Source organism: Convolutriloba macropyga, chromosome 2 (assembly GCF_964194025.1).
Source record: "Convolutriloba macropyga chromosome 2, txConMacr16.3, whole genome shotgun sequence".
Lineage (NCBI taxonomy): Eukaryota > Metazoa > Xenacoelomorpha > Acoela > Convolutidae > Convolutriloba > Convolutriloba macropyga.
Window position 1 is genome coordinate 20,401,234 of NC_134469.1, and position 23,972 is coordinate 20,425,205.

A 23,972-nucleotide genomic window follows, 5' to 3' on the forward strand; every position below is an offset into this window, starting at 1 on the left:
TGCTCTTAGAGCTTTTCAGTTCTGTTTCAACTCAAACTATTTGGAGACTTATACTTATGGTGTGAAGGGCGGTTCTTAGAGGTTGAGACACCCCCCCCCCCCCGTTGACCCCCCACCCCCGCTATTGCCTCCACCCCCACCGCGCTGTTGCCCCCCATCAGCCCCCGGTGCACCCCCCCCCCCCCCCCCCGTGGCTAGCTACTGACGAAGCCAACCGCTCGCCGGTCGTTTGAGAGCAATTCGCCCGACGTTAGTCGGTTATGTTTCTATACGTTACCCTAAGCATTTTATTAAAATTCTCCTGTCATGCGGATTTCGGACTATGATTTTATGGGAACAGTTTGTCACGTCAGTTTAGCTACTTTTCAGAGGCAAAAATATCCAATACCGTATGACATAACCACAGAAACGTTTTCTAAAAAGCTCAAAAATATGCTGTATGTTGTAAGCCAAGGATGATATTGATGAATAAAAATAGAAGCTATTCTTGCAGAACGAATATAACTTGACAAGCTCAAGAGACTGATTTGATCATTCTGTGCGACGTCGCGTCTTCTACGAGCCTTCTTCTTTATTCTTTCGGTTGTACATAAGTTTCAATCACCACAAACAATACAAACATACTATGAAAACAAAACATACTAACGAAAATAAAATGACAGCTGACAGAGTCTCACAAGATTTCCTGCCTTTTTGCAATTTCCCGGCAAATCTCAAAACCCAACCGTCGAGGGAACAAATTTTCTCAATGGATAGATATTTTGAAGACACGTTTTTTTCGAGAAAAAAATTAGCAAATCACGGTCCAGGTGAAGTACGGATAACACTATTTTTGCCAGTTTATCCCCCATTTAAAATCGTTTTAGTTAAAATCGCTTTCTCTTCGCAAAAACTTAAGAAAATAAAAATTTTTGCGAAAACAACGATCTAGTGATAAGGTGGGCAACCTGGGAATGAGCAAATATGGAAAATGATTCAGAATGTCCTTTAGTATGTTTGTATTGTTTGTGGTTTCTTTAACTCAAAAAATTGGTTAACCGTTCCCTCTCTTGGGCATTAGAGATGCTCTCGGAACTTACCTATTTGCACAATAACTTCCACTGCATCTTTTGGGTTGAAATATTTGAGAATACTATAGTTATTAATTGCTCTCAAACCAAAATGTATTATTTTATTAGTCCGGCAGTCTTTTTATTAGAAGGTAGCCGCCTCCTACCAAGCCCTGATTAAACCCGCCCCATTTTGCTTGAACCCGCTAATTTTGCTTTGCAGGTGATTGCATGCTGACATGACCCTGCATTACTTCCTTTTCCGTTTTGCTGTAGAAAACACCGAGGAAGAATCGACAGAAATATGTGCTGAGCCTGAAATAAACTGCGGTGAGCATGAATTGGCAGATCTGGTTTCATTTGTTCTGGTGACCAGAATAAACATTCTGATTGCCCTTAAAAAGGATTCCAACACCATTGTGGACAACATTGAGCAGATGTTACAAGAGATTTCTTCAATTTCTATGACTTGTACACCCGCACTCTTGATGACACTGGCCGCAAAGGCAAAAGACAAAGCCTACCTTGAAGGTGAATTATATTAGTACTGACACAAAGTTATAATATCCCTTCACGCAATATAACTTATTCTTCCAAATAAACACGATTATAGCTCTTTTCACTGAAATATCTTGGTTTCGATTCTTTCTAGGATAAGTATTTCTTGATATTCCGTTAGTACAGACATGTCCAAATGGATCATCTAAAGTACTGAAATTGTACTTGTAGGTAATAGTTAACTTTATTTGAACACAGCAGGGTTGGACAATTCATTATCATTAATAGCCGCCCTCAACTCAGTCTGATTTTATAGCGGGCCAATTTTTTACAATCCAAGAATTGGATTGCATTAGTGCTCTGGGTCTCTTTTACAATTCAAAGAAGAGGAATATTGGTGAGTCTTTTTACTAGCCGCGAAGCGATAGCGGCTATTATTGGGGACATCGTGGTTTTTTACAATTCAAAGAATTTGAATTGTATTGGGGCGCTGTCTTTTTTTTAAGGTCTGTTCACACATTTTCATGATTTTTGAAGTCAAATTGGAGTAGTGATTTTGGTCACGCCGAAACAGGAAATGGAGCGAAAAAGCGAGTGGTTTTGCGGCGTGAAATTTTTTCGCTCTAATTTTAAAGTATAGTGAGAATACGGTGTTTGAACAAAAATTCGCTTTATCGGTAGTGGTTTTTTGTTCACATGCGGCAATTTCACTTTGATTTTTACTGTTTTTTCGATTTTTTGGATCGGATTTTTTTCTAAATGGTTTTTCCAAACCATTCATAGTCCGTTCTAGGTCTAGTTTTCTGTTTAGTCTATGAAAATTCTTTGAATTGTACGTCAGGACTTGTCCTGCTATGTTTTTTAATTCGTCGTCTCCATCGATGATTCTTACGACCTGACTTCTTGGAATTGACTTCAGTGACTTCTATTGCTTTGCAGTTAAAATTTGTGTACGTGACGTTGTTTCTGCTTTTAGGTCAATTGCGTGACTTACCTCACTCAAAAAAATGACTTCTGAACTCACTAATGGAACTTTAGTTTTTAATGCAGATTTACTAGTTAATAGTGTGCATCTAAGTTGTGCCAATCTTATATGCCCTAATTTGTGATTATTAGTCTTAAGTTTTTGATTTCGAATATCAATTTTGAAATAGCTCTTTAAGGGCGTTTTCCTTATAAAACTTATGTGTCAAAAATTGACAGTCCGAAGCTAGCCCGAAAAGTCTAGTGGTCTATTGAAGGACTGGTGGTCGATCTGTCTATCTCATTTCTTTTGGTGTTTCAATTCCTGGAAGGCCACGAGCGTCTATCGCGGCTATTTTCCGGCAATCTGCCGGCTATGCTTTGATCGGTAATTTTGTAGTGTATTTGAACAGGAAGTGAAATGTGTGAAAACAAATTGTTTCGGTCAAATTGCCGAAGAGCTGAGATAAGAGAGTGATTTTTTATAATGTCGCGTATTTGAGAGAGAGCGACAACAGTAGGCGTGAACAAAATTTTACCAGCATTTTTTGATCACATGCGGCTTTTTGAAAGCAGTTTTTTAGATCCGATTTTTGCAGTTACAGGTGTTTCTCCTAATTATATAAACTGGTTTTAGTGCGTTTGGAAACATTTCTGCGCATTTTACGCTTTTTTAAATCGAATATTATGGTTGTAGTTTTTCTCAATCAATTCTTAATTAATAGCAGTTTCTCAGGTTTTTCTTTGCTTTAACTTGTTGTTTAAAATTTCTCTGCGAAGTATTGGGTGCGTCACTGATCTAAAAAAAGATGTAGTTGTTTTTTTGGCCAAAAAAATGGCTGGGAAGTTGCGTTCTTATGGTTTTATAGAGACTTTTGTTTGAATTTCATTCTGATTTTTTTAATAGCCGTGCAGCGATAGCTGGGTCTATTATTGACCTTCTCTTGGTTTTTTAATTTCGTCAAGATTTTCTTACGACCATATGACGTCACAACCACTTCAAATCTGCTTTTTGTTCATTCGTTTATGTAATGGCAACTGAATTGCGTGCGTGACGTCATTTTTACCTCTTAGTGGAGCAAGTTTTTTTCATTCGCGTGATTATTTCTTTGGTCACACGTGACTTACCTCAATCTCAAAAATGACTTCCTCACTCTGAAATCGACTTTTTAAAATTTAGTTCAAAAAGATAACGTCAATTGAGTGTATGTCACTCTAATTGAAGGTTATTTAAGAGCAACTAATGGAAGCAGCAAAAAGTTATACAGATTCATAATCAAATATAACATCTCAGCATTTCATGAATTTTTTTCGTCTCTTTTACTATCATTTTGAGATTTCAGATCTACGAAGCTATTGCGGCTATCTTGCTGGCAATCTGCAGCTGTTTTTTGAATTTGTACGTCATCAAATTTCTCTTTCCTCGGTTTTTGTTCTTAATGAACAGGTTACATTGTCTGTCAATTGGTATTACTTTTTCTATATTGGTATTACAGTATCTGTTTTTCCTGCATTACAATTTTTTTCCGAGTTCATATGGGGTCGCAGCTTAGAGTAAATTTTATCTGATGCTGTTGAAATTTTTGTCAGTTGATTTTCTCTTGTGAACTTTCCCGTTAATGTTTTGAATATTCTGTGGGGATCGTCAGTTTTCTACTTCGAGTCATTTACGGAATTCTTCCGGATGTTTTCGAAGATCTGTTTGCACATTTTCATGATTTTTGAAGTCAATTTGAAGTGATGATTTTGGTAACACCGAAAAGAGAAGTGGAAGGAGAGAGCAAGTGGTTTTGCGGCGTGAAGTTTTTTCACTGTTTTTACACAATTTTCCATGACTTTGAGCTTTCAAAACTATATTAACAGTTAAAGCCCAGTGGCCAGTATGTATCATTAGAAGCCCTCTGCTGGCTCGTAATTTTTCAACTGCCGAATGTGCTGCAGCTGCTTGGAAGGCATAAAATCAAGTTGAATCGGTCTGTGAGTTTGTTAGAGTAGCCTTAAATTGACCTTTGTCGATATTCATATAGGTTTACTGCAATGTTTGATTTTTGTTTGTCTCTTTAATAGCCGCAAAGTGATAATGGCTATTATTGGGGACATCTTGGTTTTTTTTAATTCGTCGTCTCCATCGATGATTCTTGCCACCTGACTCCTTGGAATATACTTTCAATTTCAGTGCTTTGCAATTAAAATTTGGGTGGGTGACGTCATTTGTTCTGCTTTTAGGTCAATTGAGTGACTTACCTCACTCAAAAAAATGACTTGTGAACTCTAAATTTTATGAAAATTTGCTTATTAAAAGTCAATATTGGGCATCTAAGTAGTACCAAACGTATATGCCCTAATTCTTGAGTATTAGAGTCTTGAGTTTTTGATTTCGAATATTAATTTTTAGTGGTCTAGTGGTCTATTAAAGTTCCAAAAAGTCTAGTGTTCTATTAAAGGACTTTTGGTCAATCTGTCTTATATTATTTCTCTAGTTGTTTCAACTGATGGAAGGCCATAAGCGTCTATCGTGGCTATTATCCGGCAATTTTTCTGCTATGTTTTTAGGTGAACGTATTGGTAATGTAACCTAAACACAAAAAAGTAGTGATCTTTTAGGATTTTTTTGGCAATTTTAAATTTTTGATGTTTAGGCGCCCTGGAAGGTATTTTTAAGCTTCTGCTTAAAAAAGTAGTATTAATTTGCTTCCAAAAGGCGTTAGATTCACGAATTTTGGCAGCCTTTTCATAATTTTATAATTATTAGTTGCCCTCAAACGAAGTTTGTAGCAATCATATTTGTCCTGTCTTTTTTTACCAATTATTTTTGTCTTTATGCAATTTTTCGCTTGACCATTTTTCGTCTGACGCATTTGACTTTTCGTCCTGAAAAACGGGATGAACAGGTAGCGCCCAGCGGGCATTAAGTGCTCTTAGAGTCTTCAGCTCACTAGTCTACAATTATGCGATTCACAGAATCTGTTTTGGAGACCTATACTTATGGTGCGAAAGGTGGTTCTTAGAGATTGACCCCCCCCCCACTGTTCCCACCACTGTTGCCACACCATCAGCCCCTGCTGCACCCCTCCCCCATGCGCTCACTTACGCCCCTTCAATTAAGCTAAAGCTAGCTTCACTAAACCGTGCCTAGCTGCTGACGAAGCCAACCGCTCGCCGGTCGTTTGAGAGCACTGCGCCCGACGTTAGTCGGTTATGTTAACATTTTGGCGTTTTTGACTCGGTTTGTCTCCAGCATGCCCAGACAGAATTCTACCAGTTTTTAGGTCTGTTAGTTGTTTGTCAGATTTTGGCAAGAAGGGGTTTGTTTTAAATACAATAGTATCAAACAATTGAAACAAATAGCGTTAGTTAAGTTTTTTAAATTGTGTTCCAAATTTTTGTCATTTTGTAATGGATTTTTGATGTTAGGGACCAATTAATGTTTTTAGACCTACCTTTTTGTTAATGGGTAGATTTTGACAGAAAAAATAGATCATGAATGGATTGAGAAAAAGTACTTTATCAACTTTTTGTTTTCTGTATTGTGTCTGTGTCTTCTATGTCCATAAGTTTTGTTCTGCTAGCCTTAGATGGAGCTTTTTTTGTTGATTTACGGAATATTAAGTTTGTTTTGAAGATATAAGCAAAGCGTTCAAAGATTTTTGAATGGATTTCGTTACTGTGTTTTCATGTATATAGGAAATTGATTTCTAAATGAATTTTTTCTGTTCGTTGCGTTCAAGAAACCAAGAATGAGCATGAAATTTTTGTTCCTACCAGTACATATAAGAACCCGGACTTACCCGGAGTCTTTCTTACCCGGACGATGTATCTTGTGTACCTTGTCTACCATCAGGATACCTTTGCAATTGTTGGAAAATCTATTGACTTTAAGGTTTTTGAATTTTTTCGATCTGCGCTTTTGTATTGGAATTTTATTATTTGTTAAGCAAATTTGTTAGCAATCCAACTATGCACTAATGCGCTTGTTTCGTCTCTGGCGAGAAGTATTTGGTGTTCATTTTTGAACACCAAATTATCAACAGCTCATTTTGTTTTTTTTTTTTACTTAATTAGTGAATTTTAATTGCTGCAAAACGAGGTTCGAGAATTTATATTAGTCCTGTGTTTTTATGCAACTTTTTTAGTTTCTCTTTTTATGCAATTCTTTTGCTCGACCAATTCTTCAGCTGAAGCTTTTAACGGTATAAACAGGACATTATGGAGGACTTTTTGTGGCTGAGAAGCTCTCTTAGAGACTTACTTAGTCTCTAAATGGGCGATTCACCGAAATCGTCCTCTCGCCCAGCTCTCGCACAACTCTTCTCCTTTGCACTTGACCCCCCCCCCCCCCCCCCCCTTGTTTGACCCTCTCCCTTTCACTCCGCTCACAACCACTTGATGCATCCCTAAGGCCCAGCTTGCTACTACCGAAGCCCACTGCTCGCCAGTCGATTTTTGAGAGCATTTCGCGCGACGGTAGTCAGGTACGTTTTCCTGTGTTTGGCTTGTAGTTGTCAATTAATTTGCTGGCGAGGTAAAGAATTTCAGGCTTCCAGTCCTTTTATAGATTGTATTTCAGCACTCGTGCTATAATTTTTTTACTTCGTCGAATAAACATTTATTTCGCTTTTCCGTAAGTGACTGCTTGTTAAACATTTTGCATGAAATCTTTTTGACTTCTCTAGGCTTTTTTTTCGCTCTCAGTGTACTCAAAGCGATTTTAAACAGCAGTTGCTCAGCAAACCAATCCAAATGGATTCATAAAAACGAACTCTAGTATAGGAAGGGGACGCACTTTGTTCTAATAAGTCTTAATTACTAACTCTTTTGCTGACTGGTATTAATACTAACCCCTGTATCACCACACTCCAGAAACAGGAGTATGTCTAACTGCGGAATAATGTCAATAGTTTGCATTTTAATTTTTTTTTTTTGCAAAAATAATTTTGTTTTCTGAATCCCAGTCGGAGTTGTGGGAATCACTGGCGGCCATTTTCCTTCAATCTGCTGGGTGTTTTTAAAAGCATTTTAAAATGTCAGAGTCATATACATTGCCATGACAGCGAGTGTATATGGATACCGAACAAACATTTGATAAGTGATCTATCACGAAAACAATTAGAAACGAGTATAGTTCGAATCTTAAGTTTGAGAGGCTTAAGATTCATTTCCGAAGATTTTTGCATCTGATGTCGGACCTTTTTCGGGAGGAAGGGGGGAGAAACCGAAAAGATCTCTGATCCCAATCTTTATTAATAGCCGCCCTCATCTTCTCAGCTGGCTATTATTGCGCTCCTATTTTTTACAATTCAAAGAATTTGAATTGTATTGAGGCGCTGTCTTTTTACAATTCAAATAATTTGAATTGTATTGGGGCGCTGTCTTTTTACAATTCAAATAATTTGAATTGTATTGGGGCGCTGTCTTTTTTTAAGATCTGTTCACACATTTTCATGATTTTTGAAGTCAAATTGGAGCAGTGATTTTGGTCACGCCGAAACAGGAAGTGGAGCGAAAAAGCGAGTGGTTTTGCGGCGTGAAATTTTTTCGCTCTAAATTTAAAGTAGAGTGAGAAAACGGGGTTTGAACAAAAATTCGCTTTCTCGCTAGTGGTTTTTTGTTCACATGCGGCAATTTCCCTTTGATTTTTACAGTTTTTCAATTTTTTGTTTCGGATTTTTTTCTAAATGATTTTCCCAATCCATTCATAGTCCGTTCTTGGTCTAGTTTTCTGTTTAGTCAATGAAAATTCTTTGAATTGTACGTCAGGACTTGTCCTGCTATGTTTTTTTACTTCGTCGAACTCTTTTTCGCTTTACCATTTTGCCGCTTTTTCGACATTTTGCGTGAAATCTTTTTGACTTGTGTAGGCTAATTTCTCTCTTCTCTCATTCTGCTAAAAGTGAATTTGAACATCAGTTGCTCAGCAAAGCAATTCAAAATGAACAGAGTCAGTATAAAAAATTGAAGTCAGAAATAGAAACGGGATAAACCCATAAAGCCCAATTTTAGATGCCCGCTATTTGAACGTCGTTCCTATAGGTCTTCGTTACCATCTCTTATGCTTATTAGTGTTGATAGTAGCCCCTTTAGCCTCTCTCTAAGAAACAGAAGTATGTTCAACTACGAAATGCCATCAAAATAAATCGGACTTAAAAAATTTTGTTGTACAAAAATCTTTTTTTTTCAATATCTTCTATTCGTTCAATCCTATTCATGCTTATTGGAATCAACGGCGGCTATTTTCCGGCAATCTACCGGGTATGTTTAAAATTGCAAAGATTTACATCTGACGTCAAACGTTCTGTTGATAATTCCTCCGAGTAGTGTTTATTTCTTTGGCTGCGCCTACAGTAGCCTAATTTTTGCTTTAAGTGCTTAAAAATGTCCTTTTTCTTTTAGTCGAATTGTACTGTCGTCGATCTATAATGAATCTGCAACAAAAGAAAGGCGGTACTAGTAGAGGTTTTCCGTCATCTTGTCCTTCGAAATTTTCAACGAGTCAACTTGAATCAAGTGCCTCAGAGAGCATTAGCAAGATAACGCTTTCCCCGGATCAGCAGCTCTACAATGTCATCAGATACATCAAGGTTAATCAAGAAGTGAATCGACTTCTGAGGAGACATTCACTGTCGGATGCAAATGTAGTCGAACTGGTATCGCAAGCTGTTGAGGATTCAGCGACATTGATTCTACAACAAGCTTCAACCTCGTTCAGCCCTGTGCCAACTAAAGATAATTATGCCTTGAACACAAAGGTGCGTTCTCTCACTTCTTTGAAAACATGCTGGATTTTCTTTGAGTAAAGTTTTAAGCCATCATTGTTGTCGTGTGTCTTCTTCCGACAAGAAGAGTATTATTGCTCTTTTTTTAATTTTTATTAACTCGAGAACATATCTTCAGACTTGAACTTTGACTTCTTTATTTTCGAACGTCGCATTAATATTTAGGATCAATCCCCTGCCTCACATACTCGTACGCCCCAATTTCCCACTCCAAAAAGGGTAATGCTCTAACACATTTGCTCCCTCCCCCTTCCCACCAACAATACATACTCTCCTCAACTACAACGCTTCCCCCGGCCTATCATATCCCCACATACCCCAACCCAATTTACATCTGCCCTCACCATTGCTATTATTGACAAGAAATGTGAATTAGTACAAAATTATTAAAAGCCGCCGGCAGCCTCACAACGCCTATTATTTAGGCGCTCTCCTTTTTACAATTCAAAGAATTCGAATTGTATTGAGGCGCTGTCTTTTTACAATTCAAATAATTTGAATTGTATTGGGGCGCTGTCTTTTTACAATTCAAATAATTTGAATTGTATTGGGGCGCTGTCTTTTTTTAAGATCTGTTCACACATTTTCATGATTTTTGAAGTCAAATTGGAGTAGTGATTTTGGTCACGCCGAAGCAGGAAATGGAGCGAAAAAGCGAGTGGTTTTGTGGCGTTTAATTTTTTTTTCTCTAACTTTAAAGTAGAGTGAGAGAACGGTATTTGAACAAAAATTCGCTTTCTGGCTAGTTTTTTTTTGTTCACATGCGGCAATTTCACTTTGATTTTTACTGTTTTTTCAATTTTTTGGATTGGATTTTTTCTAAATGGTTTTCCCAATCCATTTATCGTTCATTCTAGACCTAGTTTTTTTGCTTTTAACCAAATTTCAGTTTATCGCTATTGGTTTTTTTGTTCACATGCTACATTTTGACTTTGATTTTTTCAGATTTTTTTAAAAAAATTTCGATCTGATTTTCTAAAAAATGGTTTTCCCAATTCACTCATAGTCCGTTCTAGGTCTAATTTTTTGTGTAGTCAATAAAAATTCTTTGAATTGCACGCCAGGACTTGTCCTGCTATGTTTAATAGCCGCCCTCATCTTCTCAGCCGGCTATTATTGCGCTCGTATTTTTTTTTACTTCGTCAAACTTTTTTTCGCTTTACCATTTTGCCGCTTTTTCGACATTTTGCGTGAAATCTTTTTGAATTCTCTAGGCTAGTTTCTCTCTTCTCTCATTCTGCTAAAAGTGAATTTGAACATCAGTTGCTAAGCAAAGCAATTCAAAATGAACAGAGTCGGTATAAATAATTGAAGTCAGAAATAGAAACGGGATAAACCCATAAAGCCCAATTTTAGATGCCCGCTATTTGAACGTCGTTCCTATAAGTCTTAGTTACCATCTCTAATGCTTATTGGTATTGATAGTAGCCCCTGTAGCTTCTCTCTAAGAAACAGAAGTACGTTATGTTCAACTACGAAATGCCATCAAAATAAATCGGACTTAAAAAATGTTTTTGTACAAATATCTTTTTTTTCAATATCTTCTATTCTTTCAATCCCAATCATGCTTATTGGAATCAACGGCGGCTATTTTCCGGCAATCTGCCGGGTATGTTCTTTATTAAGATCTCACACATTTTCATATTTGAAGTCAAATTGGAGTAGTGATTTTGGTCACGCCGAAACAGGAAGTGTAGCGAGAAAGCGAGTGGTTCTGCGTCGTGAATTTTTTCGCTCTAAATTTGAAATAGAGTGAGAAAACGGTGTTTGTACAAAAATTCGCTTTCTCGCTAGTGGTTTTTTGTTCACATTTTTACTTTGATTTTTACTGCTTTTTTTCAATTTTTTGGATCGGATTTGTCCCTAAATGGTTTTCCCAATCAATTCATAGTTCATTCTTGGCCTAGTTTTTTGTTTAAACTAGATTTTCATTTCTCTTGAGTGTTTTTTAGTTCACAAGCGGCATTTTGACATTGATTTTCCGTTTTTTTTAAATAATTTTATCTGTTTTTTTTTAGAAATGGTTTTCCCAATTCACTTATAGTCCGTTCTAGGTCTAGTGTTTTTGTTTAGTCAATGAAAACTCTTTGAATTTTACGTCATGACTTGTCCTGCTATGTTTTTTTACTTCGTCGAACTCTTTTTCGCTTTACCATTTTGCCGCTTTTTCGACATTTTGCGTGAAATCTTTTTGACTTCTGTAGGCTAATTTCTCTCTTCTCTCATTCTGCTAAAAGTGAATTTGAACATCAGTTGCTCAGTAAAGCAATTCAAAATGAACAGAGTCAGTATAAAAAATTGAAGTCAGAAATAGAAACGGGATAAACCCATAAAGCCCAATTTTAGATGCCCGCTATTTGAACGTCGTTCCTATAGGTCTTCGTTACCATCTCTTATGCTTATTAGTGTTGATAGTAGCCCCTTTAGCCTCTCTCTAAGAAACAGAAGTATGTTCAACTACGAAATGCCATCAAAATAAATCGGACTTAAAAAATTTTGTTGTACAAAAATCTTTTTTTTTCAATATCTTCTATTCGTTCAATCCTATTCATGCTTATTGGAATCAACGGCGGCTATTTTCCGGCAATCTACCGGGTATGTTTAAAATTGCAAAGATTTACATCTGACGTCAAACGTTCTGTTGATAATTCCTCCGAGTAGTGTTTATTTCTTTGGCTGCGCCTACAGTAGCCTAATTTTTGCTTTAAGTGCTTAAAAATGTCCTTTTTCTTTTAGTCGAATTGTACTGTCGTCGATCTATAATGAATCTGCAACAAAAGAAAGGCGGTACTAGTAGAGGTTTTCCGTCATCTTGTCCTTCGAAATTTTCAACGAGTCAACTTGAATCAAGTGCCTCAGAGAGCATTAGCAAGATAACGCTTTCCCCGGATCAGCAGCTCTACAATGTCATCAGATACATCAAGGTTAATCAAGAAGTGAATCGACTTCTGAGGAGACATTCACTGTCGGATGCAAATGTAGTCGAACTGGTATCGCAAGCTGTTGAGGATTCAGCGACATTGATTCTACAACAAGCTTCAACCTCGTTCAGCCCTGTGCCAACTAAAGATAATTATGCCTTGAACACAAAGGTGCGTTCTCTCACTTCTTTGAAAACATGCTGGATTTTCTTTGAGTAAAGTTTTAAGCCATCATTGTTGTCGTGTGTCTTCTTCCGACAAGAAGAGTATTATTGCTCTTTTTTTAATTTTTATTAACTCGAGAACATATCTTCAGACTTGAACTTTGACTTCTTTATTTTCGAACGTCGCATTAATATTTAGGATCAATCCCCTGCCTCACATACTCGTACGCCCCAATTTCCCACTCCAAAAAGGGTAATGCTCTAACACATTTGCTCCCTCCCCCTTCCCACCAACAATACATACTCTCCTCAACTACAACGCTTCCCCCGGCCTATCATATCCCCACATACCCCAACCCAATTTACATCTGCCCTCACCATTGCTATTATTGACAAGAAATGTTGTGAATTAGTACAAAATTATTAAAAGCCGCCGGCAGCCTCACAACGCCTATTATTTAGGCGCTCTCCTTTTTACAATTCAAAGAATTTGAATTGTATTGAGGCGCTGTCTTTTTACAATTCAAATAATTTGAATTGTATTGGGGCGCTGTCTTTTTACAATTCAAATAATTTGAATTGTATTGGGGCGCTGTCTTTTTACAATTCAAATAATTTGAATTGTATTGGGGCGCTGTCTTTTTTTAAGATCTGTTCACACATTTTCATGATTTTTGAAGTCAAATTGGAGTAGTGATTTTGGTCACGCCGAAGCAGGAAATGGAGCGAAAAAGCGAGTGGTTTTGTGGCGTTTAATTTTTTTTTCTCTAACTTTAAAGTAGAGTGAGAGAACGGTATTTGAACAAAAATTCGCTTTCTGGCTAGTTTTTTTTTGTTCACATGCAGCAATTTCACTTTGATTTTTACTGTTTTTTCAATTTTTTGGATTGGATTTTTTCTAAATGGTTTTCCCAATCCATTTATCGTTCATTCTAGACCTAGTTTTTTGCTTTTAACCAAATTTCAGTTTATCGCTATTGGTTTTTTTGTTCACATGCTACATTTTGACTTTGATTTTTTCAGATTTTTTAAAAAAAATTTCGATCTGATTTTCTAAAAAATGGTTTTCCCAATTCACTCATAGTCCGTTCTAGGTCTAATTTTTTGTGTAGTCAATAAAAATTCTTTGAATTGCACGCCAGGACTTCTCCTGCTATGTTTAATAGCCGCCCTCATCTTCTCAGCCGGCTATTATTGCGCTCGTATTTTTTTTTTACTTCGTCAAACTTTTTTTCGCTTTACCATTTTGCCGCTTTTTCGACATTTTGCGTGAAATCTTTTTGAATTCTCTAGGCTAGTTTCTCTCTTCTCTCATTCTGCTAAAAGTGAATTTGAACATCAGTTGCTAAGCAAAGCAATTCAAAATGAACAGAGTCGGTATAAATAATTGAAGTCAGAAATAGAAACGGGATAAACCCATAAAGCCCAATTTTAGATGCCCGCTATTTGAACGTCGTTCCTATAAGTCTTAGTTACCATCTCTAATGCTTATTGGTATTGATAGTAGCCCCTGTAGCTTCTCTCTAAGAAACAGAAGTACGTTATGTTCAACTACGAAATGCCATCAAAATAAATCGGACTTAAAAAATGTTTTTGTACAAATATCTTTTTTTCAATATCTTCTATTCTTTCAATCCCAATCATGCTTATTGGAATCAACGGCGGCTATTTTCCGGCAATCTGCCGGGTATGTTCTTTATTAAGATCTCACACATTTTCATATTTGAAGTCAAATTGGAGTAGTGATTTTGGTCACGCCGAAACAGGAAGTGTAGCGAGAAAGCGAGTGGTTCTGCGTCGTGAATTTTTTCGCTCTGAATTTGAAATAGAGTGAGAAAACGGTGTTTGTACAAAAATTCGCTTTCTCGCTAGTGGTTTTTTGTTCACATTTTTACTTTGATTTTTACTGCTTTTTTTCAATTTTTTGGATCGGATTTGTCCCTAAATGGTTTTCCCAATCAATTCATAGTTCATTCTTGGCCTAGTTTTTTGTTTAAACTAGATTTTCATTTCTCTTGAGTGTTTTTTAGTTCACAAGCGGCATTTTGACATTGATTTTCCGTTTTTTTTAAATAATTTTATCTGTTTTTTTTAGAAATGGTTTTCCCAATTCACTTATAGTCCGTTCTAGGTCTAGTGTTTTTGTTTAGTCAATGAAAACTCTTTGAATTTTACGTCATGACTTGTCCTGCTATGTTTTTTTATTTCGCCATACCTTTTGATCACGTTTTTAGTTTCACATAAATTACTATTTTCCCGTTTCACCTATGACTTACGTCACTCAGTGTTTCAACTAATTTGATTTTAAATTTTTTCATGCATTGGATTACGCAATATAGTGAATACGGTCAAAGTGTTTGCTAGCTGACATTGGTATTGAGCTTAATACCCTTTGGTTCAGAAGCTGAAATAAGTATAGTTTTAGAATCCAACTGAAACTGCACGCTAAATTTGAACAGTTTTTGACTCTAAAAAATAGAAAAAAAGTCGGTCAATTTATCTTTTTTTTCTGTTTCAATCCCGATGTGCACCAAGTGCGTCAACGGCTGCTGTTTTCCGGCAATCTGCCGGCTATGTTTCTAGAGTAATTTTGGGCATTATACTTTTTCTCATACTTTCAAAACTAGTTTTTAAAACGATAGAGAGGCTTTTAAGGATTATTTATCCTTAATAAGTTTTCAATTCTTCTCGAGTGACTTTCTCACGCTTGACCTCATTTTTGTGTAACTTGTATTGCGCTTAGTCAGAAATAAGACTGTTGCTAAAACAAAAGCGATTGCAAGATAAGCTAGCACAACGTCCTTATTGCGTGATAGATCAAATATTGTTTCCGTATATGACGCCGGAGGTCGGGTGTGCGAAACCCATCATATTCTGAATTGCACCCATATAAAATTATCTAGGCTACAGCCCCCTCTGAATTTAATCGGCCCGCCTGTCGTTCGAGAGGAATTTGTCCGACGTTAGTCGGTTTATGTTTCAGTAATTAGCAAACGTGATCGAAGTCTGAGTTGTCCTCAAGTGAAGTGAAGCCGTAATTCGAGTGCTGATTTTTTTTCTAGTAAATCTCTTAATTGGAATTTTTTGTTTTTGAATTCAAAGTAGTTTGTTAGTTGGGATGAAAGATGACGTATAACGATCTGTAGCCTCTTTTTATCCGTTAATATTGGACTACTTCGACCAAACAGTATTTCAATACCCCTGATTACCTCAACTGTCTGTTAGTAAGTGTTAGTTTACAGATGGCCGGATATATTTTTAATTGACAGTTTTGTATGTGATGCTACAATCACATTATGCTACAACTTTTCTATAACCGTTATTATTCCGCCTATCTATCATTTAATTCAATTATTACTCGCTGTCGAAGACAAATTACCCAGCAAACTATTAATTTCTCTCAAACGCGTTTTTAGCAATTAATTTTGTTCTTAATGACCTTCTTTGGTTGATTGGTTTCTCTCTGATAAAGTTTTGAAAATTATTCTTTTCTGTCTTTTTTTGTAACAATTTTGCTTGGCCGTATTGACTTATCGAGTGACCTATTGACTTATCGCGCTTTCAATGCAGCTTTGTTGATTTTATTTTAATCTAAATTGCTCTTTCATAACAGATAAACTCAATGGCTGGAAGTGGTTTTATGTTTAATCGCTTTCAAAGAGAGTTTGTAGAAATTATTTTAGTCTGTAGTCTTTTTTATGCATTTTTTTCGATACATTTGTTGTCTGACCCGTTTAACTTTTTGTTCTCAAAAAGGAATATGCAGGTAAAGGAGGGATTTGAGCTCTCTCAGAACTTTACGCCTTACTAGTCTCGAATTCTGCAAATCACTAAATCTGTTTTGGAGATATTCGTGAATTTTTCTCTAGTGGGAATTAGAAGCTTCGTTTTTTAACAAATTAACTTTAATTAAAAATGCTTTACCTGTTCCATCCGGCTGTGATTGTGCTTCTATTTCTTGCTCTGTCAATCGAAAGTTTTGTTTTATTGGTTTTCTTGTTCTTTCACGATTTGGCTTTCAGTTTTTTCTACTCTATTGCCTTATTTAGCATAATTTTCTGTGATGTTCTCTTTTCTGAGAAACATTTCACAGAATAGTTCTAGAGTGCAAAAGCGATTGTAAGTTAAGCTAGCACAAGGTCCTGAATTTGTGGTAGAGTGAATAATGTTTCAGACCATGACGCCGGAGGTTGAGGTTGCAAAATCCTTTTTTTCTGAATTGCACTCAGAAAATTATCTAGGCTACAGCCCCCTCTGAATTGAGTTGACCTGCCTGTCGTTCGAGAGCAATTTTTCCGACGTTAGTCGGTTTATGTTTCAGTAATTAGCAAACGTGATCGAAGTCTTAGTTGTCCTTAAGTGTAGCCCTAATTCCAGTACTCCTTTTAGACTAGTGAAACTCTTTATCGAACACTTAGTCACATTATGCGACAGCTTTTTTATAACCGTTATTATTCGGCCTATCATTTAATTCAATTATTAATCGCTGTAGAAGACACATTACCCAGCAGACTATTAGTTTCTCTGAAATGCGTATTTAGCAATTTATTTCGCTCTCAATGACCTTCTTTGGTTGATTGGTTTCTCTCTGATACCGTTTTAAAAACTATTCTTGTATTCTGTCTTTTTTGTAACAATTTTGCTTGGCCGTATTGACTTATCGAGTCACTTTTTGACTTATCACGGTTCTATCGCATCTTTTTGATTTTAGATTGATCTAAATTGATCTTTTATAGCAGATAGACTCAATGGGTGGAAGTGGTTTTATGTTTAATTGCTTTCAATTAGTTTGTAGAAATTATGTTAGTCCTGAGGTCTTTTTTATGCGATGATTTAATCGTCTGACCCTTTTAACTTTTCGTTCTCAGAAAAGGAATATGCAGGTAAAGGAGGGCATTATACTCTTTTAGAAACCTACGCCTTAGTAGTCGCGAAGTATGCACTTCACTAAATATGTTTTGGATACTTTTTTTGTGAAGGTCGGTTTTTAATCTCGACTGACCCCTCAATCAGCCCCCGCTCACGGCCATCGCTTGACCCTCCATTACAGTCACCAACATCTCCCCCATTTGCTATTGTCCCTAAACCCCAGCCCAGCTGGCTACTACTGGAGCTGACCGGCCGTTTGAGAGCGATTATTCCGACGTTATTCGGTTATGTTATGACTTTTTGTTGGTGGGTTATAATACGTTCAATCAATACAGCGCTTTTTTTGAACTTCCCCTGCTTTGAACTTTTCTCTAGTGGGAAATAGAAGCTTCGTTTTTCAATTTTTTACTCTAATCCCCTTTAGCGTCATTTTTTGTAATCTACCCTTTTTCTGTCTTTTTGCGAATTATTTCACAGAATAGTTCTAGAGTGCACTCTTTCAAGATCAAAAACCGATGTAAATATAGTGGAGATCAAAAACAAATACGAGTAAATACTTGAGAATAGTAAGTTGGTCAATGTTTAATTTGTCAAATGCTTAGTGGTAATAATACGTTTTATCTTCCAATTTGAAGCCCGAATTTAGTCTAGCAAAATCAAGCTAAATTGCAACTGCTTTTGATATTTTTATTATAAAGACGGAAATTTGATATTTCCGAACTCAGCTCAATACCTATTGAGGGCTTGGTATCAATCGCAGATACTTTCTAGGGAATTTTAGCTTGATAAGAACCATCAAATTGTCAGTTGCTTTTTCAATTGCTGAATCCTTTTAATAAGCTTTGAGCTATGCAAAGCTTATTGCGAAGAGTGAACAGTGAGAAAAGTGCATCAGTTCATTCCAACCGACTTATAAGAAAAACAAATGTTTGACCCCCTCAGTCAACCCCCACTCACCGCCATTGCTTCAACTCCCACCCATTTAGGTCAGCACCACTCCCTCCTTATGCTAGCGTCACTAATACCCAGCCCAGCTGGCTACTACTGGGGCTGACCGGCCGTTTGAGAGCAAATATTCCGACGTTAGTCAGTTACGTTATGATTTTGTTTGCGGGTTATAATATGTTCAATCAATACAGCGCCTTTTTTAACTTCCATTGGTTTCAACTTTTCTCTACTGGGAAATAGAAGCTTCGTTTTTTTAAATTAACTATAGTTCAAAAAATTGCGTTACCTGGTCCATCTGGTTGTGATTGTGCTTCTATTTATTTTTGCGCCGTCAATCGAAAATTTTGTTTCATCGGTTTTTTCGGTTCGTGTAAGATTCAGCTTCCAATTTTTTCTACTCTTATCCTTTTCAGCGTGATTTTTTGTAATGTACTCTTTTTCTGTCTTTTTGCGAATTATTCCACAGAATAGTTCTAGAGTGCACTCTTTCAAGATCGAAAAACGATCTATAAAGAGTGGAGATCAACAAAAAATAAGAGTAATTACTTGAAAATACTAAGTTGGTTAATGTTTGCTTTGTCAAATGCTTTGTGGTATTAATACGTTTTGTCTTCCAATTTGCAGCCCAAATTTAGTCTAGCAAATTCAAGCTAAATTGCAACCGCTTTTGATATTTTTTTTACTATAAAGACGTCAATTTGATCTTTCCGAAATCAGCTCAATACCTTTTGAGGGCATGCGATCAATCGCAGATTTTTTCTAGGGCTTTTTAGCTTGATAAGAACCATAAAATTGTAAGTTTGTTTTTCAATTGCTGAATCCTTTTAATAAGCTTTGAGCTATGCAAAGATTGTTGCGGAGAGTGATCAGTGCGAAAAGTGCATCAGTTCATTCCAACCAAATTATGAGAAAAAAAAACAAATGTTTGACCCCCTCAGTCAAACCCCACTCACCGCCATCGATTGATCCCCCATCCGTTCAGATCACCACCACTCCCTTCTTATGCTAGCGTCAGTAATCCCCAGCCCAGCTGGCTACTACTGGGGCTGATCGGCCGTTTGAGAGCAATTAGCCCGACGTTAGTCGGTTACGTTATGATTTCGTTGGCGGGTTATAATATGTTCAATCAATACAGCTTTTTTTTCAACTTCCCGAGCTTTCAACTTTTCGTTAGTGGGAATTAGAAGCTTCGTTTTTAAAAAAATAAATTAACTTTCATTAAAAATCGCTTTACCTGTTCCATACGGATGTGATTTTGCTTCTATTTTATTGCTCCGTCAATTGAAAGTTTTGTTTCATCGTTTTTTTTTGGTTCTTGTAAGATTCAGCTTTCAGTTTTTTCTACTCTAATCTTTTTCAGGGTGTTTTTTGTAATCTACCCCTTTTCTGTTTTTTTGCGAATTGTTTCACAGAATAGTTCTAGCGTGCACTCTTTCAAGATCGAAAAACGATCTAAATAGAGTGGAGATCAAAACCAAATACGAGTAATGACTTAGAAATACTAAGTTGGTTAGTGTCTGCTTTGTCAAATGCTTAGTGTTATTAATACTTTTTTTCTTCCAGTTTGGAGCCGGAATTGAGTATAGCAAAATGAAGAAAAATTGCAACCGCCTTTGATATTATTTATTATAAAGACGTCAATTTAATCGTTCCGTACTCAGCTCAATAACTTTTGAGGGCATGGTATCAATCGCAGATATTTTCTAGGTATTTAGCGTGATAAGAACCATAAAATTGTACGTTGCTTTTTCAATTGCTGAATCCTTTTAATAAGCTTTGAGCTATGCAAAGATTATTGCGGTGAGTGACCAGTGCGAAAAGTGCATCAGTTCATTCCAACCAACTTATGAGAAAAAAAGAAATGTTTAACCCTCTCAGTCAAACCCCACTCACGGCCATCGATTGATCCCCCATCCATTCAGATCACAACCACTCCCCCCAATGCTAGCGTCGCTAATCCCCAGCCCAGCTGGCTACTACTGAAGCTGACCGGCCGTTTGAGAGCATTTAGCCCGACATTAGTCGGTACGTTATGATTTTGTTGGCGGGTTAAAATATGTTCAATCAATACCGCTCTTTTTTTAACTTCCCGTGCTTTCAACTTTTCGTTAATGGGAATTAGAAGCTTCGTTTTTTAAATTAATTTAACTATAGTTAAAAATTGCTTTACCTGGTCCATCCGGTTGTGATTGTGCTTCTATTTTTTTGCTCCGTCAATCGAAAATTTTGTTTCATTGGTTTTTTCGGTTCTTGTAAGATTCAGCTTCCAATTTTTTCTACTCTAATCCTTTTCAGCGTGATTTTTTGTAATGTACCCTTTTTCTGTCTTTTTGCGAATTATTTCACAGAATAGTTCTAGAGTACACTCTTTCAAGATCGAAAAATGATCTAAGTAGAGTGGAGATCAAAAAGAAATAAGAGTAATTACTTGAAATTACTAAGTTGGTTAATGTTTGCTTTGTTAAATGCTTTGTGGTATTAATAGGTTTTATCTTCCAATTTGGAGCCCGAATTTAGTCTAGCAAAATGAAGCTAAATTGCAACCGCTTTTGATATTTTTTACTATAAAGACGTCAATTTGATCTTTCCGAAATCAGGTCAATAACTTTTGAGGGCATGGTATCAATCGCAGATATTTTCTGGGGCATTTTAGCTTGATAAGAATCATAAAATTGTAAGCTGCTTTTTCAGTTGTTGAATCCTTTTAATAAGCTTTGAGCTATGCAAAGATTATTGCGGAGAGTGATCAGTGCGAAAAGTGCATCAGTTCATTCCAACCAATTTTATGAGAAAAAAAAACAAATGTTTTACCCCCTCAGTTAAACCCCACTCACCGCCATCGATTGATCCCCCATCCATTCAGATCACCACCACTCCCTTCTTATGCTAGCGTCAGTAATCCCCAGCCCAGCTGGCTACTACTGGGGCTGATCGGCCGTTTGAGAGCAATTAGCCCGACGTTAGTCGGTTACGTTATGATTTCGTTGGCGGGTTATAATATGTTCAATCAATACAGCTTTTTCTTCAACTTCCCGAGCTTTCAACTTTTCGTTAGTGGGAATTAGAAGCTTCGTTTTTAAAAAAATAAATTAACTTTCATTAAAAATCGCTTTACCTGTTCCATCCGGTTGTGATTTTGCTTCTATTTTTTTGCTCCGTCATTGGAAAGTTTTATTTCATCGTTTTTTTGGTTCTTGTAAGATTCAGCTTCCAGTTTTTTTTCCAACTCTAATCTTACTCAGGGTGTTTTTTTGTAATCTACCCCTTTTTTGTTTTTTTGCGAATTGTTTCACAGAATAGTTCTAGAGTGCACTCTTTCAAGATCGAAAAACGATCTAAATAGAGTGGAGATCAAAAACAAATACGAGTAATGACTTAGAAATACTAAGTTGGTTAGTGTTTGCTTTGTCAAATGCTTAGTGGTTTTAATACCTTTTTTCTTCAAATTTGGACCCGGAATTTAGTATAGCAAAATGAAGCTAAATTACAATCGCTTTGATATTTTTTATTATAAGGACGTCAATTTAATCTCTCCGTACTCAGCTCAATACCTATTGAGGGCTTGTTATCAGTCGCAGATATTTTCTAGGGCATTTTGGCTTGATAAGAACCATAAAATTGTCAGTTGTTTTTTAATTGCTGAATCCTTTTAATAAGCTTTGAGCTATGCAAGGCTTATTGCGGAGAGTGAACAGTGCGAAAAGTGGATCAGTTCATTCCAACCGACTTATGAGAATAAAACAAATGTTTGACCCCCTCAGTCACCCCCACTCACCGCTATCGTTTGTTCCCCCACCCATTCAGGTCTCCACCACTCCCCCCTTATGCTAGCGTCCCTAATGCCCAGCTCAGCTGGCTACTACTGGGGCTGACGGGCCGTTAGAGAGCAATTAGCCCGACGTTAGTCGGTTACGTTTTGATTTTGTTGGCGGGTTGTAATATGTTCAATCAATACAGCGCTTTTTTTAACTTCCCCTGCTTTGAACTTTTCTCTTGTGGGACATAGAAGCTTCGTTTTTTAATAAAAAATAAAATAACTATAATTAAAAATCGCTTTACCTTTTTCTTCCGGCTGTGATTGTGCTTCTAGTTTTTGCTCCGTCAATCGAAAGTTTCGTTTTATCGGTTTTTTCGGTTGTAAGATTCAGCTTTCAATTTTTCCTACTCTATTTCCTTTCAGCGTGATTTTTTGTAATCTACCCTTTTTCTGTCTTATTGCGAATTATTTCACAGAATAGTTATAGAGTGCACTCTTTCAAGACCGAAAAACGATCTAAATAGAGTGGAGATCAAAAACAAATGCGAGCAATGACTTGGAAATACTAAGTTGGTTAGTGTTTGCTTTGTCAAATGCTTAGTGGTATTAATACTTTTATCTTCCACTTTGGAGCCAGAATTTGGTATAGCAAAATCAAGCTAAGTTGCAACCGCCTTTGATATTTTTTATTATAACGACGTCATTTTAATCTTTCCGTACTCAGCTCAATGCCTATTGAGGGCATGGTATCAATCGCAAATATTTTCTAGGGCATTTTTAGCTTGATTAGAACCATAAAATTGTCAGTTGCTTTTTTAATTGCTGAATCCTTTTAATAAGCTTTAAGCTATGCAAAGCTTATTGTGGAAAGTGATCAGTGCGAAAAGTGCATCTGTTCACTCCAACCGCCTTATGAAAAAAAACAAATGTTCATGGGACTTTTTATCATCATTTGTTTGCCCTTATAATTAGAAATTTTAGCGGAAACTATTTCTTTGCCTGGACGAAAAACTTCTGGCGTTTTTTTATCCGACCGCGCAAAAGAGAAACAGAGTCGTCCGTCCAGAGTTCTGTCCGGCATTGATTTTTTTGAATGAATTGCGGGCAATCGATTCCCTTCATGTCGACTGTTGAGAGGGGAATTCTGATATTGGGGGAAAGCTTGATTAACCGACATCAACTGTAGGAGATTATAGATAAAAATTTTCAAATTTGTTGTGGACATTTGGCAAAAAAAAACACTCAATACTCTTTAAAATCATTTGATCATTAGAATTATTCAGGTTTCCCTATTTTAATTAGCTGAAAAAGTTAACTATTTTAAAGTTAACTATATTTTTTGAACATTTGTAGCTATGAGTTTTAACGCGTGGCTTTGTAGGAAAATAAAGAAAAATTTATCTTTTCAGCTGCAATGGTTGATGGCGCAGTTCTGGAACAATGGTCTCGCAGCAGCCAACTCGGGCAGAAGGATCGAGGCCATCAAGTTGTGTAACGTTGCACTCACTCTTGCCTCGAAGTTCTCTCGTTGGCCGGGAATGCTGGCTTACCAGCAGAAGATGAGAAAGTACTTCACTAATGTGATGGAGCACAATACTAATGACTCCGATGGTCTCAGTGGCAGATGAGTTCAACTTTGTTGAATAAATTAGTTACTATGAACATTCATGTTTGAGGAATTTGCAACTGTTACTTCTAATGTTAATATAGTTTCTGTCCTTATTAGTTTGTACGATAAATTGAGCATATTTTGCATTCAATGCGGCTTTCGTTTAAAAAGCTGGATTTGCTCCTTTCATGCTGCATGAAAAGTGGCGGGAAAGGGTAGTTAATGAACTATACAATTTTTGCAACTATTTCAATCGCAACAAGAATGGTTAAGAACAGTACCCACGGTTGTTATCGCCCTCTCAACGTTGTTCCACATTTTGAAGTTTGGTAACTTCTCGATGGCCATATGTCCGTGTGATAATATTCATTCTGACGAACAAGTTGTTTTAAGAAATGGAAAATGAGATGGATGTTAATAG

At 36.6% G+C, this 23,972-nt stretch overlaps 2 protein-coding genes across 2 annotated transcripts in view; both read left to right on the forward strand.

Annotated features, from left to right (window-relative positions):
* LOC142357804 (uncharacterized) overlaps positions 1 to 23,972 on the forward strand; it is a 47,880-nt gene that overhangs the window by 21,002 nt on the left and 2,906 nt on the right. The window contains exons 8-9 of the mRNA XM_075409329.1: positions 1,326 to 1,580; positions 8,901 to 9,256. Coding sequence (XP_075265444.1) covers positions 1,326 to 1,580; positions 8,901 to 9,256 — 611 coding nt within the window. The remainder of the gene's footprint in view (positions 1 to 1,325; positions 1,581 to 8,900; positions 9,257 to 23,972) is intronic.
* LOC142357790 (uncharacterized) lies at positions 12,019 to 23,658 on the forward strand. The gene is made up of 2 exons (XM_075409320.1): positions 12,019 to 12,375; positions 23,352 to 23,658. Exons 1-2 carry the CDS (start codon positions 12,046 to 12,048, stop codon positions 23,568 to 23,570), a joined length of 549 nt encoding a protein of 182 aa, XP_075265435.1. The 5' UTR covers positions 12,019 to 12,045; the 3' UTR covers positions 23,571 to 23,658.